Below are 17,110 nucleotides of genomic sequence, written 5' to 3'. Positions count from 1 at the left end.
GAGGCCGTCACGTGACTCCAGCCCCCTCCGGCGCCCGCGGCTCCCTTCAGCGCTGTTCCTGCCCCGCCCCGCCCCTCGCGTCCGTCGGCCCGAGCTTCCCCCGGCGCTGCTGCCACCTCGCGCTCGGAGGCGTCACGGAACGTGCTCGCCTCTCCCCCTCCCCCGCCCTTCCCCTCTCCCGCCCTCCCCCACCACCCCCTCCCTCGCCAAGACTCGCCGCCGCCGCCGCAGCCGCAGGAGTAGCCGCCGCCAGAGCCGCGCGCAGCCATGGCCGAGAACCCCGGCTTGGAGAACCACCGCATCAAGAGCTTCAAGAATAAGGGCCGAGATGTGGAGGTGAGTGTGCTTCCGCGGCGGGGGGGGCCCGCCCGGCTCGCCCGCCCGGTCGCGCCGGCCCTGAGGCGGCGGGGAGGGGCGGGGGGCCGGCGCGACCCGGCTGGTTTTCGCCGGCCCGCGGTGGGTCGGAGTTGGCCGCCGCCTCCCGTCCCCGCGGCTGGGGGGCCGGGCGGCGGTACGTGGGCCGGGCTGCAGCCGCCACTCGGCGGCTGCCCGGTGCGGAGACCGGGAAATGCCGGGGTTTTCGGCCCCGTCACGCGGGCGCGGCCTGCTGTCGGCGAGGAAGAGGTGTGGAGCTGAGGCGGGGTCCGCGGGCCGGGGCCTCGCGGGCCGGGGATGCTGCGGCCGCGGTCTCTCGCGCTGAGGGGGCGGCGCGGCTCTCGCCCGGCTCGCGGTGCAGCCTCCCGCCCGGCACGGCCCCCTCAGCGCCTCCCGCGCTGCCGCACATGGAGCCTCGGCTCCGCCGGTCCCCGCGCCTACCTTCGCGAGCCGGGCCCAGGCGGGCGGTGGCGGCCCGCAGAGGGGGGTGGGGACCAGCTGGGTAACCGACTTGTTTGAGGGTGGCGGATGGGGGAGGGTAGGATGCGCCAGGACCATTTTCTTATAACCCGGTGCGGTTCCCTGGAGCAGTCATGCTGAGCTTCTCCCAGCTTGTACTGTCGTTAACCGCTGGCATTTGGAGCAAGCCGAAGGTGGACAATAGTTTCCCGTCTATTGTGTGGAGGGCTTTGGAAGAGACGTTGTTCCGATCTCCACTCCCAGGACCTGTTTTTGTTAGCCTTTTCTTGTAGCGGAGGGGGTGTGCATAGAAGGATCATCCCTTTGACACGTTGTACTGAAATAAATTGGATACATAGGCTCGGAGGGCCTCTTGCTCAAAGCTGATAGAATGTCCAAGTGGTTGCAAAACTGTAAACATTCATCGCGGTCACTCAGTTCGTGCATGTTGCCATTGTCTCATTAAGGTGACATTAGCAGGTACTGTTTGCAAACTCGGCTTCTGCAGGCAGCGCTAGAGGTCTCTCTGCAGCTACTGAACGCTGTGTAGTGTGGTGCACAAACTTCACTGGGACTCTGACCTCTGGATTTGCTAGGGGGAAGGTGTTTCAGGTCCACAGCCTCCTTTTCTAATACCAGGTGACACAATGTGCAGTTTTGTCATTCTTACTCACAGGCCAGTGTGACTTAAGACAGTATGCATTTGAGAGAAGGTGGTGACGGGGGGAGGGATATGTCATTCAACGTTCTGTTTTGTAGAAAAACAGAAAACTCAGGCTGTTTTTCGGAGCTGCCAAATTAAATACTAATTAGGAAATACCGTAGAATTCCCATTTGACTGAGACGAATAAAGGTCATCTATGTCTGTCCTGGTCATGATTAAGCTTCTTTTAGGGGAAATACTTTTAAGCAAAAGTGAAACTTAGGAATAGCAACAAGAAATTTGGGGACTGCCTCTGATTTTTGGTCCACTTGATGATAGGAGTTAATTTTGAACTTTTCCCATCAGTGTTCTTGAAGCTTATGGCTTCATGTAGTTTGAAACATTCCGATATTGTTTGGTATTGTTTGTATCGAAGTAATTAATAATCTTTCCGCTTTGGGGTGTTGGTACAGGCTTTTGTCTTTTTTTTTCTTTTTTTGCCTCTGTTGTGTTCTGGGAAATGAGTGATAACCTAGAAAGGACTCCTGCACATAATAGGCACATGTAAATGCCTGCTGGTGATCAGACTGTAACCAGTAACTTCTAGATACATGAAAAAGATGCCTGGTTGCTAACTAAGCCTTCCAGCCTGAAAGTATTGATCACAGCATCACGATTCCCAGGATACAGGAAGGAAGCTAAGGCATGAAAAGTAGCAGACATTGAAATGGTGGTTCCACATGGCAGGCACTTTACTAAGAGCTTCATTGATAACTGCTTTTAGTTCTTAGGACAACTTTGTGAGCAAGGTGTAGCATTATCCCCACTTTACAGGAGGAGAGTACTTTAGATGACGAAGCTCAAGACTGCTTGTACAGGCTGCACAAGGTCATGGAGTGGGTATGAGCATTCGTTCATTGTCTGTTGGGTATATAAGGTTGTTCAGTCTGTACATCGAGGTGTTTACTTTTACAGTTCAGTAGGATTGTAGGAAAGTAACTGATCACTACAGTGCAGTAACATCAATAAGTGTATGCTGAGAATGCATGAGGAGATCCTGACTTGGAGCTGAGCAGTCAAGGGAGATGTTCTGTTTGATTCCTAGTGGATGAATGGGAGTGAGTATCCTGAAGGATGAAAGAAAGTTAGCCTGGGAGAGGGAGAGGGCATGGAAGGGGCACTTCAGAGGAGAGGGAGCAGTAACTGAAGAGTCCTGAGAATGTAGAGCTCTTCAGTTAGCACTGTAGTTGGACTGCTAAGAGAGGGGGATGCTAGAAATGTGACTAAAGGGTGAACTGGGGTCAGATCTGCTCAAGTGCCTTTATTGTGGAATTTGGTATAACTGACACTAGACACCTTGTCTAGTTTAGTCTTATCCTTTTTAGAAACTATTACACTAGAAACTTAGATTGCAACTTAGCTCTGTGACTAAATAGTAGTGATTATCAGTCTGTTTAAAAATCAGTGAAATATACTTTGATGAGCTATCAATCATTCCTACCTTTTCTCCTACAGAATAGATAAAAGATAAAACATTATAGATTATATAGCCAGCCAATACACAAGATGCTAGGTGCAAGAATAAAACACATATTTTCTAAAAAAAAAAAAAATGTGGAGTTATGCCAGGAAATTGTGACTAGGGAGAGGGTTGAAGAACGCAGTTTCATAGTTGGGAATGGCTTCATAGACAAAAGACTGGTGAATTTTATAGAACAGATGTACTGAACTTGCACTGGGCACACAAGAAATTAGTGAATAAAGATCTGGGTGAAAAAGAAGAGAAGTTAGATGAAGGAGAGGAGATGGGACTTTAAGGTTGTCTGTGCCTGTGGTGGTTTGAGAATATTTTTGTGGCAAAAGGTTGTTGATAAGGAACTTCTTGATAAGGAGATCTGAAGGAATTTATTTCAGAGTAGGGTTAGGAGGTATAATATGATAACAGCGATGGAAAAAGGTGACTGGGCAGAGATAACTAGAATAAATTTTGGAGGAAAGGTACTGTTACCCATATGTAAGGAGGAATTTGCCAAAAAATTAAGACCAGGGATGGTCCTAACATGGAATGAGGATTTGAACCTCCTCCCCTTCCTTTCTCTTCTTCTTTGTAAAGCTCACTGGAGAGAAAGGAGAGAAAGGTTATCCTGAGCTTTATAGATGGAAGTAGGGGAGGGAATAATTATCGTGGTCAGCAGTTTAAGGCTTAGGTAGGGGGAATGGATTTTGTATCTAAAACTAGGAAATACATAATGAATTCCATTTTGTGAATACTTATAAATCAGACTTGCAGGTAATTGCCACCTGGGTCAAATGTTCACTTCAAGGATGTGATATTTTAATCTGTGACAGAAACAAATGATTATTTAAAAATTCTTAACGTTTATTGAATGCTTACAGTGTACCTGTACCAAGTATCAATTCTTTATATGCGTTATTTAGTCTTATGAAGTATGTATGTATTATTATCCAGCGAAGCTTGAGGCTTAACAGTTCTTAAGTAGCTAGCCCCAAGGCCTCGGATGGTTTAAGTGACAGTGTGTGTGCAACTCTTTGTGATCCTATGGACTGTAGCCCACCAGGCTACTCTGTCCATGGGATTTTCCAGGCAAGAATACTGGAGTGGCTTGCCATTTTCTTCTCCAGGGGATCTTCCCAATCCAGGACCACTGTGCCACCTGGGAAGTCCCTTTAGGTGGCAGAACCTAAACTTAAAATGAAGCTGCCTGACACTAAAGCCAAAACTCTTGCTTACTGTGCTTTACTGTCTCTTCACTGAATAGAACCTAAGACTTGACTTGTATGATGCACATCTGAAGGTTAATAAATGGGGAAAATAATTAGGAGATCTTGACTATATCAGAGAAATCCCTATTCCTCCCAACCCAGGGATCAAACCCAGGGCTCCCACATTGCAAACGGAGTCTTTACCAGCTCCAACTTTACCAGAGCCACAAGGGAAGCTCGGGAATACTGGAGTGGGTAGCCTCTCCCTTCTCCAGGGGATCTTCCTGACCTGGGAATGAAACCGGTTTCTCCTGCATTGCAGGCAGATTCTTTACCAGCTGATCTATCTGGGAAGCCCTTTTCATTATTTTAAAACCTTGCTAATAAATTTTTTTGACATTCAATTTATCATTTTGATTTATCTTTTATTTTTTTTTAAACTCTTACAAAGTTTGCCTGTAGTAAGAAGCCAGTTTGTTGGTTTCACTGAAAAATAGTAACCCATATTCTTGGCCTTATCACTTAAACTTTAAGCTCCTGTTTCTTTTGTTTATTTATTTTAAAATTATTTTTTAATTGGAGGATAATCGCTCTAAAATGTTGTTTTGGTTTCTGCCATACATCACCATGAATCAGCCATAGGCATACATGTGTCCCTTCCCTCTTGAACCTCCCTCTCTCCTCACCCCATCCTTCTAAGTTGTCCAGAGCACCAGGTTTGAGCTCCCTGCATCATACAGCAAATTCCTACCTGCTGTCTATTTTACGTATTGGGAGGAGCTAAGATGGCAGAGGAATAGGACGGGGAGACCACTTTCTCCCCTACAAATTCATCGAAAGAACATTTGAACGCTGAGCAAACTCCGCAAAACAAGTTCTGATCGCTAGCAGGGGACATCAGGCGTCCAGAAAAGCAGCCCATTGTCTTCGAAAGGAGGTAGGACAAAATATAAAAGTTAAAAAGAGAGACAATAGAGTTAGTGATGGAGACCCATCCTGGGAAGGGAGTCCCAATAGAGAAGGTTTGCAAACACCAGGAAACCCTCTCACTGGCAGGTCTGGGGGAAGTTTTCGAATCTTGGAGGGCAACCTAACTGCGAGGAAAAATAAATAAAGCCCACAGATTACATGCCTGAATCAACTCCCAGCAGAAAAGTACCCCAGACGCTCACATCCACCACCAGCAAGTAGGGGCTGAACGGAGAGGAGCAGGTAGCATTGCTTAGGGTGAGGACCGGGCCTGATGCCCTGAGGTCAATCGGAGGGAGCTAACGTGAGATAGCAACTTACACTGTGGGAGAGAGAGAGAGAGAGAGAGAGAGAGAGAGAGAGAAGAGAAGAGAGAGAGAGAGAGAGAGAGAGAGAGAGAGAGAATTAACCTGCGAAAAGCGCTATTTTACGTATGGGAATGTATATATTTCAGTGCTGCTGTTTGTCCCACCCTCTCCTTCCCACTCTGGGTCCACAAGTCTGTTCTCTATGTCTTTGTCTCCATTGCTGCCCTGCAAATAGGTTCATCAGTACCATCTTTCTAGATTCCGTATATATGTATATATGATATTTGTTTTTCTCTTTCTGATTTCACTCTGTAGGTTCAACTGCCTCAATAGAACTGACTCAAATGTGTTCCTTTTTATGGCTGAGTAGTAGTCCATTGTATATATGTATCACAACTTCTTTATCCATTCATTTGTTGATGGACATGAATCTAGGCTGCTCCCATGTTCTAGCTACTGTAAAATAGTACTGTAGTGAACATTGAGGTACATGTGTCTTTTTCAGTTATGATTTCCTCAGGGAATATACCAGTAGTGGGATTGTTAGGTCTTATAGTAGTTTTATTCCTAGTTTGTTGTTTTTTTTTTCCAGAATTCCCATAGTGGCTGTATCAGTTTACATTCCCACCAGCAGAGCAAGAGGGTTCCCTTTTCTCCACACCCTCTCCAGCATTTATTGTTTGTAGATTTTTTGATGATGGCCATTCTGACTGGTATGAGGTGATACCACATTATAGTTTTGATTTATATTTCTGTAATAATGAGTGATGTTGAGCATCTTTTCATGTGTTTATTAGCCATCTGTATGTCTTCTTTGGAGAAATGTCTGTTTAGGTCTTCTACCCACTTTTTAATTGGGTTGTTTGTTTTTCTGGTATTGAGCTGCATAAGCTGCTTATACCTTTTAGAAATTAATCCTTTGTCAGTTTCATTTGCTGTTATTTTCTCCCATTCTGAGGGTTGTCTTTTCACCTTGTTTAGTTCCTTTGCTGTGTAAAAGCTTTTTAAGTTTAATTCGGTCCTATTTGTTTATTTTTGTTTTTATTTCTATTATTCTAGGAGGTGGGTTATACAGAATCTTGCTGTGATTTACATCAGGGAGTGTACTGCATATGTTTCCTGTAAGAGTTTGATAGTTTATTTATTTTTTAATCGGAGGATAATTGCTTTACAATGTTCTGTTGGTTTTTGTCACACAACAGTGTTAATCAGCTATAGATATACATATATCCTTTCCTTCTTGAACCTTCTTCCTTGGCTTCAGTTTTTAATACTAGGGCTAAATAAATATTTTCTTATCTTCAAATTTAACTAGCACTACTAAGCTTGTTTCTTTCTCTGAAACCTCTCTTGGCAAGAGATATACCTAACTGTTCAAGCTTAAAAACCTTATCCTCGGCTTTGATTCCCTTCTTCTTCGCCTTCTTTCTGTTAGTCGTCTGACGAGCCCTCGTATGTTCGTCTTTGTTACCAGTCTTAGCACTGTGCCCCGGCGTCGGCCCTTGTCGTGGTCCCTACGCAGCCTGACAGTGCCCGGGCTTCGCTGGGTCTTTCCTCCCAGTGTAGCTTATGGGTTGATCTTTCTGAAATCTTTCTGTAGTACTTTTCTGGCGGTCCATCCCATTGCATTCAGGATAAAATTAAAAGTCCTTAGTATGCTACACTTAATGTTACAAAAAATTCTGCCTTTTGTACCTTACCTACCACTTCTTATATTTCCTATACATTTTGTACATTTGTATACATTCCTGTATACTTGCTTTTCCTGTCTGTTTAGTGGGGCTCACTCTGACAAACTCTTTCTTCACTCAGACTCCTCCATAGATCTGTGAGACACCAAGATTGCAGTTCCTCCAAATATCGTTATAGTTCAAAAAAAACCCTTCAGCAATTCTCCACAGGGCCTTTCTTGACCAGTAACATACCTAGTACTATTATTCCCTATTTTTTTTCCTTCCCTCTAATGCTTTTCTCTGAGCTTCCCTTTCCCTCTTTGGTGTAGATTGCTGTGACATACAACAGATTCTCTGTGTGTATAACAGCGGTTGCAGTGGTATCTGTCAAAAAGCCCACTGAGGCTAGGGACCTTGGGTTTCGACTGGTCACTTATTGACCAGCATGGACAATTTATTTAATAAGCGCTCTTTAAGAGAGATTAGATAATATAGTTGGGAGTGAAGAGTACAGTCTAAGATATTAATAATTTCTTTTATTATTGACTTTATGGCATTAATACTGTTGTCTGACCCTCCATTGACAGTCTGTTCTACTATAATATATTTCTGTAACATAAACTAGTTCATATTTGAATGTTAAAGAGGAACAATGTTAGTTCATGCAAAATTCATGTAGGCTAATACTTGGTTTTTACCAGCACATGAACAGTTTAGCCCTCCCAAGTAACAGGAGTTGAACACAAGTAGTTGAAGTACAGAAACAGTTGAACATAGCAAGCCGAGGAGTATGCCTGTTGGCTCCCATGAAATGTGTGTTCTGTCTTAAAGGTGCTTATTGTTCTAGCTGTCTTGATGTATTTCCCTCTTTCTTCCTAATTTTGCAGAACATGAAGTTTTTCAGAACTCTATATGTCCTATAGCAGATACACTATAACTATCTTTTCTTGAATTCACTCTCTGGACATATAATCTCTCCTGGTCCTTCTGCTCATTGATGATTATTTTTGGGTCGTCTTTGCCAACTCTTCTTTCTACCCATTGAGTATATGCATGCCTTGAGGTTCTGTCCATAACTTGCTTCTCTATGGACTTTTTCTTGCCCACATCAGAAGTTGCCTTAGTTTTAACCACCATTTCATTGTGGGGAACTTAAGTCTGTTTTAATCATCTACTGGAAATTAATCATATGAGCATCACATCAGCTTCTTAAGCTCAAAGTGTTTAAAGCCTTTGTTTTTTTCTTTTTTTCTGTTTATGGCATCATCACTCTCACTGTGACCTGGACTTGAAATTTGAGAGCATCTTCCACGTTCGGTCAGATGCCAGTCATGTAGCTTGAATCTCTGCTGTCTCAGGATTTGGGTCCTTCCTCTCTATTCCCCTGCCTCCAGCCTACTTTCAGCCTTGTTCCTTAGCATCTAGCAGTTAGAAATTGCCTGCAAAGTGGGGTTCTTCCTTCAATTCATGAGGCTTTGCAGTGAGCCTGACACCTGATTATTTCCCCAGGTTCTGTGTCCATTCCTCACCCCCCAGCCTCATGCCTTTAAGCTCTGGCAACACTGAACTTCTTACACGCTTATACATAATCTGGAATCCTGCCCTCCCCTGCTTGCCAATGCTATTTCTATTCTCAGGGCTATCCTGCTGACTGGAATATCCTTCGCTGCCTCTTGTTGCCTGGCTAATTCCTACCCCTCCTAATACTCATCTCTTCTGAGAGATCTTTCTGAATCTCCCTTCATCCTCCCAGTTGTTAGCAGCCTTTCTTCCCTCACTGTGGTTGGATAATTTTTTTTGTTTGTTTTTATTTTTTTAATGTTTTTATTATGTTTTATTTGTTTTGCCTCTATGTACCTCCATTGCTGTGGTTGGAACAAAATAAACTTAAAATGTTTCCTGAATGAGGACATTCATTGTAATTTTCCTAAGGTATGTTTTATTTTTTTAACTGAAGTGTTCAATCTTTTAGTGCTTTTTTAAAAATTGCTTCCCCACAAAAGCCCAAACTATTAATTTGATAGGTTAACTCCAATACTGTGGCCACCTGATGCGAAGACCTGACTCACTGGAAAAGACCCTGATACTGGGGAAGACTGAAGGAGGGAGGAGAAGGGGACGACAGAGGATGAGATGGTTGGATGACATTACTGACGCAATGGAAATGAGTTTGAGTAGGCTCCGGGAGTTGGTGATGGACTGGGAGGCCTGTCGTGCTGCAGTTCATGGGGTCACAAAGAGTCAGATGTGACTGAGCGACTGATCTGATCTGAAAAAATATTGAGAGATTAAAACACATTCATAGTAGGATTTTCTTATACATCAGACATGATAATTTATTCCCAAAGACTTTGGCTACTTCTCTAAAAGATAATGCGTTCTTAAATAAATACCACATCACCCTGACACAGTTAATCATTTCCTGATAATGGCTAATATAATCCTCATTTAAATTTCCCCAGTTGTCCTTGAATTTTTTTAAAAAAACATTTGGTTGTTAAAACCATGATTACACAAGATCTGATCACATTTGGTTATGTCTCTTGAGTCTTCTTTAGTCTAGAACAGGCACCTCCCACTGTGCTTATCATACATAATATAAAATTTACCATCAATATACATACACATAAATATAAAATTTATTATTAATATATATACATACTATAAAATTAACCAATTTAGTGTATCCTTCTGTGGCATTAAGTACATGTGCATTGTTGTATAACCTTTCCCACTGTCCATCTCCAGGACTTTTTCATCTTCCCCAGCTGGAACTCTGTCTCCATTAAACAGTAACTAAAAGTTCCCCTCTCCTCAGTTCCTGGCAACATCTCTTTCTGTCTTTATGAATTTGACTGTTTTAGGAACCTCACATAAGTAGAATTGTATAACGTTTCTCCTTTTGTGACTAGCTTATTTCACTTAGCATAATGTCTTCAGGTTCATCCATGTTGCAGCATGTGTCAAAATATCCTTCCTTTTTATGATGGATTAGTATTCTGTTGAATGGACATACCACATTTTGCAACATCTATCCACTGATGGATTCTTGGATTGCTTCTACCTTTCCACTATTTTTCTCCACCATTTAAAAAAAATGGCGTTAATTGGTGAAGGAAGAAATCAGATCCGTTTTCTTATATTTAGTCAAACCATGTGAAATTGCCATTTTTGCAGTTCAGAGCTGCCAGGTATCATCAAATTCCTATGGTTCAGCTTATTAGGCTGTCCTAATTACTGAGTATGTCTTTCTTTGTGGTGTTGATTAACTTGTTTTTCCTATTTCTTACCACCCTCTGAGTTTTGAGGAAACTGGAGGTTAGTTTTAAAGGCTTAATTATCTTTAAGCATTGGGTAATATATCCCAATAGTGGTGTTAGACTGATCAGGTGGTTCGGATGATAACGAGTAGTTTCATGTTATTATGTCAGAGTTACCATATTTGGTGAGATGAATTTTAGTTGTTTGGGTGAGATATGATAAAGACTTGAATGACATTTGAAGTGAAAACATCTCCTGACTTTTGGGGTAGTAAAGGAGTTAGAAAACGTATCTAGAAAATCTCACTTCAAGGTCAGTGATGTTCTCTGTCCATGACTGACAGCACTCCTACGTTCACTTTTTTTTTTTCCTGCTTAATATAAAGTTTGGCTGTATTCTCATTTCCAAGTCTCTGTTCCTTTACTTTGAAAGTAAAGCAGTATTAAATAGGTAAGGACGATGTAGCTATCCTTTGTGGTAGTTTTGCCATTAAGAAAAAAATTGTCACAGCTTAGGTTACCAACATAAACAATTAAAACATGGTCGAATAAATCATGACTGTATTTACTTGGAATTAATCACTCCAAACTGGTGAGTTTTGGGGGTTATGAGTTTTTTTTTTTTCCCTTTAAAAAGTTTTTTTTGGCTGTACCTAGTGGTGTGTGGGATCTTAGTTCCCTGACCAGGAATTGAACCTGTGCCCCCTTCATTGGAAACTCTTGAGTCTTAACCACTGGACCGCCAGGAAAGTCCCAATTCTATTTCTTTACATGCCAGATTTTTTTTTTCTTTTGAAATACTGGTGTTTCTAAGAATGTTCTATGCATTAACTTCTAGGGAAGTTCAGTTTGGTAGGAGAGACTGACATCTAAGTACATATTTAGTGTGCAGTATGATAAGTTCTGTGATATAGATACATAATTTGCAAAGTACTATGAGAACATGGAGAAAGGGAATGACTCTATCTGGGGAAATTGAGTAAGGTTACACAGAAGATCACTCTTGAGCTAGGTCTTGGAGGAGGAATTTGCCGAAACAAAGAAAAATAACATGAATAACAGTGATGACATCATAAGGTGTTAAAAGCATGGCACGTTCAAGCACCAGTTGGTTTGGTGATCTTGCATCTATTCCCCCTTCTTCTGGAAACAGCATTCTGATTTCACCTTTGGAAGCTACTCTTCTTTCATTGGATACCTCTTGTTGGAATTTTTAATCAAAAGCTCCTCCTTCCTTTGGATAATTACAGTGTTTCACTCTTTCTGAATAACACAAAATGAGCCAATCACATGCTATCCCCTGGCATGTAAATCTGGTACTGGGACCTAAGTGATTCATCCTAGAGAAAGTATTGTGAAGAAATCTTCCATTAATTCCTGCCACCTAGATCTTTGGAGTTGCTTTCATCCTGATTTGTTCATAGATCTCATTCTTTAGCTTTTCCTTTGGTTCTTTGAATTTTTCTGTATTTTTCTAGTAACTTCTCTTGTGTCTTCTTGCTTCCCTTTTATATCTTAAGTTAACTGAAGTTGGTTTTTTTATTGTTTGCAACATATCTCTAATTTAAGGTGATGACTGTCCTGGTTTGGTTAGGACTGAGGGAGTTCTCAGGACACAGGACTTTCAGGGTTGAGACCAGGAAAGTCCTGGGCAAACCTTAACAGATTGGGTCCTCTAACTGAAACAGTTCAGGAGTAGGGATAACGAGTTTGGGGAGTCAAACATTGTTCAGATGGAAATACTCAGTATGTAGCTGAGAATCATCTGTGCAGAACTAGCTTGCTTCACTTATTTCAGTCAGCAGTTATCTGAATTCTGAACTAAGTGAGGGATGAAACAATCAAAATATCGATAATGAATTATTGTTGAGCATTTACTATGTACAGGGGACTCTGCTTATAAGAATAATCGTAAATAACCCTCACAAAATTGCCATTATACAGATGAAGAAAATGAGTCAAGTAATTCATTTAAGAAGATACAACTAGGATGAGGCAGAGCTTGCGTTCAGTTCTAGATTTCCTAATTGAAAATCCTGTGCCCCTTAATGACCATTCTCCTACTTTGCCTCAGGGTCCCTAGTCGAGGAAGACTAGTACGGAAAACAGTGTAAAAGCAAACAAATTATTATAATGAAATTATATAGAGAATACACTGGGCACGTAGGGAAACAGTGTAGGTGAGTCAGAAGAGGCTTCATGGAGATGACTGCCTAAGCCGAAGCTAGAAAAATGTGTAGTTATTTGGTAGTAAATCTTGGGTGGTCCTGAAAGCACCATCATATGCTCTGGGGAATGAAACTCATTTAGTATTTTTTACAGGGGGAGTGATTAGAAAGCTGGAAAAGATAGGCTGGGGCCAGATTGTGAAAAAGGCTTCCCTGGTGACTCAGTGGTACAATCCACCTGCCAGTGCTGAAGACCCAGGTTTGATCCCTGGGTCGGGAAGATGCCCTGGAGAAGCAACCCACTCCAGTATTCTTGTGTGGGGAATTCCATGGACAGAAGAGCTTGGTGGGCTACAGTCCATGGGGTCACAAAAGAGTTGGTCGTGACTTAGGGACTAAACAACGGCAAGATTGTGAAAAGGCTTTATTGTGGGGAAAATTTTACATGGGGAAGTGAGTTTGTGCATTGAGAAGAATTGCTTTGTTTGTTCCATAGGAGATGGATTGGTGAGAATGGGAACGGAGCTTGGAAGGAACAGGTAGAAAACTCTCAGGGGTCTCAGAGACGGATTGTCTGACTGATAGCACTGGCATTGGGTGGCAAAGGCAGGAAGTTGTCAGGACTATTTACCTTATAGAACAGAGGTTAGTGAACTTTTTCTGTGAAGGGCCACAATGTTTTTAAAAGCCTGAATACTTTGGGCTTTGAGTGCCATAATGTTTATGTCACAAGTGTTCAGCTCTGCTGTGAGCATGAAAGCAGCCATAGACAATGGGGAAACAAAGCTTATTTACCAAATTAAGTGGGGGGCTGATGTGGCTCACAGGCCCTAGTTTGCCTACCCCCTATTCTAGGACGATGTGGCAAAAATTTGGAAAATAATTGAAATGGTGATTAGAGTGTTTAAGATAATGTATTAATAGATAAGGGCTCATAGAGATAAGAAGAAAAGAGGACTTGAAGGAAAGAACCCCAGAACCACATCATTTTAGAGTACTAGTGAAAGTGCCACTGAAGAATGAGTCTGCAGGAGACTTCCAGCAAAGTGTGGCATCAGAACTTTGGGGACAGGAGTCTCCCGAAGGAGGGATAGATGCTGCAGAGGACAGGTATGATGAGGACCGGAAATAAGCTGTTCATTGTCATTGGAGACTAGTGATTAAGTGGAAAACTCCGAGAGTGGTGGAGGCTGGGAGCAAGATTATAATAGGGTGGGAAGTGAGTTAGAGTTGATATAGTAGATAGAATCAGTCAGTAGAAACTCAGTTTAAGAAACTTGGTGCTCATGGGAAGGAGGGACTACAGGTCATCTTGAGGAGGCAGTATGGGTAAAAGAATTATTTTTGTTGTTGATCAGTTGTTGAGAAGTGTGGGATTGGCTACCGTTTGTAGGCTAAATGGAGGACACCAGAGCAAAAGAGATTAAGGACCTAACTAGCTAGAAAAGGAATAAATGATTCAGTCTGGCATACTGGGGAGCCAGTAGGAGGTGAAGTAATAGATACATACTTTGGTTAGGTTTGGAAGGGCTTTCAGTTGGAAAGGACTTGGAGAACTAGAGAGAGAAGTGAGGATGGGCTGCAGTGGGGTGGAACAGATTATGCCTGATGGCCTGTGTTATCTTTGACCAAGTTATCTCCAGAGAATAGAGTCTAAGAGAGGTGACACTTGAGGTTAAAGATTTTGGGGGAGTGCAATGAAGGCCTAGCTAAGTACAGTCATCCCTTGGTATTGGCAGGGAATTGGTTCTAGGAGCTCCTGGAGATACCAAAATCCATGAATACTCAAGTCCCTTTGTAAAATGGCAAATGTAGTATAATGAGTACATTTGGCCCTTAGAATCCAGGCAGACCGATGGTACTATAGTGTATTTTGGTAACAGTTGTGAACAGTTTTCAGTTGATTGTGTCAGATTTAGCTACGAAAGCATCCTGAGTTATAGTTAGAATTGTTAGTTAAGCCAAATATAAAGTGTAGAAATCATACTCACTTGAATCATTAAAAAACTGAACTAACAAGATGCCGAAATTGAGTCTGAACCATTTTTCCCACAGATATGGAAGCTGGGGGTGTAGAGAAATAAGGAATGTGTTTTACTCACCTAGCCGATAACCAGGTTTTTTGATTCCAGTACTTGGGTAACACAACATGCTTAAAAACAAAATCTGTATTTTAGAAAACTTTAAAACATACAAAAGTAGACTAGTTTATGGAACTCCTGTATACTACCTTAAAACAGTTAATAATTTTTGGCCAGTCTTATTTCATTTGTATTCTTACCCACTTTTACCCTTCCCTGGAATATTTTGAAGCAAATTCCAGATATTCTGTTTTGTTTATCAGTATTTAACATGGTCATGAACTCCTTATTGCAAAATTCAGCTTAAATTGAAGAAAGTAGGGAAAATCACTAGGCCATTCAGCTATGACCTAAGTCACATCCCTTATGATTATACGTAGAGGTGATGAATAGATTGAAGGGATTAGATCTGTTAGAGTGCTTGAAGAACTATGAGTGGAGGTTCATAACATTGTACCGGAGGCAGTGACCAGAACCATCCCAAAGAAAAAGAAATGCAAGAAGCAAAGTGGTTGTCTGAGGAGGTCTTACAGTCAGCTAAGAAAAGAAGAGAAGCGAAAGGCTAAGGAGAAAGGGAAAGATATACCCATCTGAATGCAGAGTTCCAGAGAATAGCAAAGTGAGATAAGAAAGCCTTCTTTAGTGAACAATGCCAAGAAATAGAGGAAAACAATAGAATGGGAAAGACTAGAGATCTCTTCAAGAAAATTTGAGCTACTAAGGGAACATTTCATGCAGAGATGGGCTCAATAAAGGACAGAAATGACATGGACCTAACAGAAACAGAAGAGATTAAGAAGAGGTGGCAAGAATACACAGAAGAACTGTACAGAAAGATCTTAATGACCCAGATAACCACAATGGTGTGATCACTCACCTAGAGCCAGACATCCTGGAATGTGAAGTCAAGTGGGCCTTAGGAAGCATCACTACGAACAAGGCTAGTGGAGGTGACGGAATTCCCGTTGAGCTATTTCAAATCCTAAAAGATGATGCTGTCAAAGTGCTGCATTCAATATGCCAGCAAATCTGGAAAACTCAGCAGTGGCCACAGGACTGGAAAAGGTCAGTTTTCATTCCAATCCCAAAGAAAGGCAATGCCAAAGAATGCTCAAACTACCACACAATTGCACCCATCTCACACGCTAGCAAAGTAATGCTCAAAATTCTCTGAGGCAGGCTTCAACAGTACATGAACTATGAACTTTCAGATGTTCAAGCTGGGTTTAAAAAAGGCAGAGGAACCAGAGATCAGTTCTCCCCTACCAGCTGGGTGTCCTAGAGTTCAACAAAGCTCTGATGCCACCTACCTGGAGATAGCCTCAGATTCCATGGTCTTCCTTGGTGGCTCAGAGGGTAAAGAATCTGCCTGCAATGCAGGAGACCTGGGTTTGACCCCTGGGTTGGGAAGATCCTCTGGAGAATAGCTACCCATTCCAGTGTTCTTGTCTGAAGAATTCCATGGACAGGGGAGCCTGGTGGGCTACAGTCCATGAAGTTGCAAAATCTGGCACAACTGAGTAACTAACACTTTCACTTCACTTTCACTTCCAGTTTCCGTGGGTCATTGATTTAGTACAAGACTGCTCCCCATCCTCATCCCTGCCTGTTCTCTAATCACCTGGCCACAAAACTTGTGTTGGAATACTTTGGCATACAGAACCCAGAAAAACATTTTACTTACTAGATTATTGGTTTCATGTGAGAAGATATAACTCAGGAACAGCCAAAGGTAAGAGACGTGTTGGGAATGTCTGGGGGAAGGAGCAGAACTTCCGTGGTCTCTCAGAGCACACGGGTCTCCAGCTCCCCATGTGTTCACCAGCCTGGAAGCTCTCCAGACCCTGGCTTTTTTATGAGAACATGACTGATAAAATCATGGACCATTGATGATGGTACTGGATCTCCAGCCCCTCTACCCTCCCTGGAGTTTGGGGGGTGTGGCTAAAAGTTCCAACCCTCTAATCATCGGTCTGGCACCCAACCCTCAACCTTAGGTTACCTGTGCCTCATTAATATAACTAAAGACACCTTTACTGCTCTCTTCAGTCTTCAGTCGTGTCCATTCAGTTTGTGACTGTATGGGCTGTAGCCCTCCAGGCTCCTCTGTCCATGGGATTCTCCAGACAGGAACACTAGAGTGGGTTGCCTTGCCCTTCTCCAGGGAATCTTCTGACCCAGGGATCGAACCCCCATCTCTCTTGTCTCCTGCATTGCCAAGCAGGTTCTTTACCAGTAGCGCCACCTGGGAAGCCCACTTAATGCTCTTTACTTAGTAAATTCCAAGAGTTTTAGGAACTCTGTATACCAGGAACAGTAGGTATATACCAACTGTATATTTCATGTTGTAAAACCACCATATCATAGTCAGATATATTATTATACTTAAAGAGCCCAGAATAATGATTATATACTCAGTTAAAAACACACTTAAAAAAAAAACAAAAACA

General features: G+C 42.5%; 1 protein-coding gene across 2 annotated transcripts in view; it reads left to right on the top strand.

Annotated features, from left to right (window-relative positions):
- Positions 1-200: 200 nt before the first annotated feature.
- KPNA3 (karyopherin subunit alpha 3) overlaps positions 201-17,110 on the top strand; it is a 92,117-nt gene continuing 75,207 nt past the window's right edge. Inside the window, exon 1 of one of the 2 annotated variants that reach the window (XM_065902023.1) lies at positions 201-336. In XM_065902023.1, coding sequence (XP_065758095.1) covers positions 268-336 — 69 coding nt within the window. In that variant the 5' untranslated portion in view covers positions 201-267. Of the gene's footprint in view, positions 337-16,293; positions 16,393-17,110 lie in introns of those variants that run through there. The other variant, XM_065902024.1, reaches the window with a different exon arrangement.

The sequence above is a fragment of the Muntiacus reevesi genome, chromosome 11, assembly GCF_963930625.1.
Source record: "Muntiacus reevesi chromosome 11, mMunRee1.1, whole genome shotgun sequence".
NCBI classification, from domain to species: domain Eukaryota; kingdom Metazoa; phylum Chordata; class Mammalia; order Artiodactyla; family Cervidae; genus Muntiacus; species Muntiacus reevesi.
Note: the sequence above shows the minus strand (reverse complement) of the source record. Positions and strands in the feature narration are given on the sequence as shown.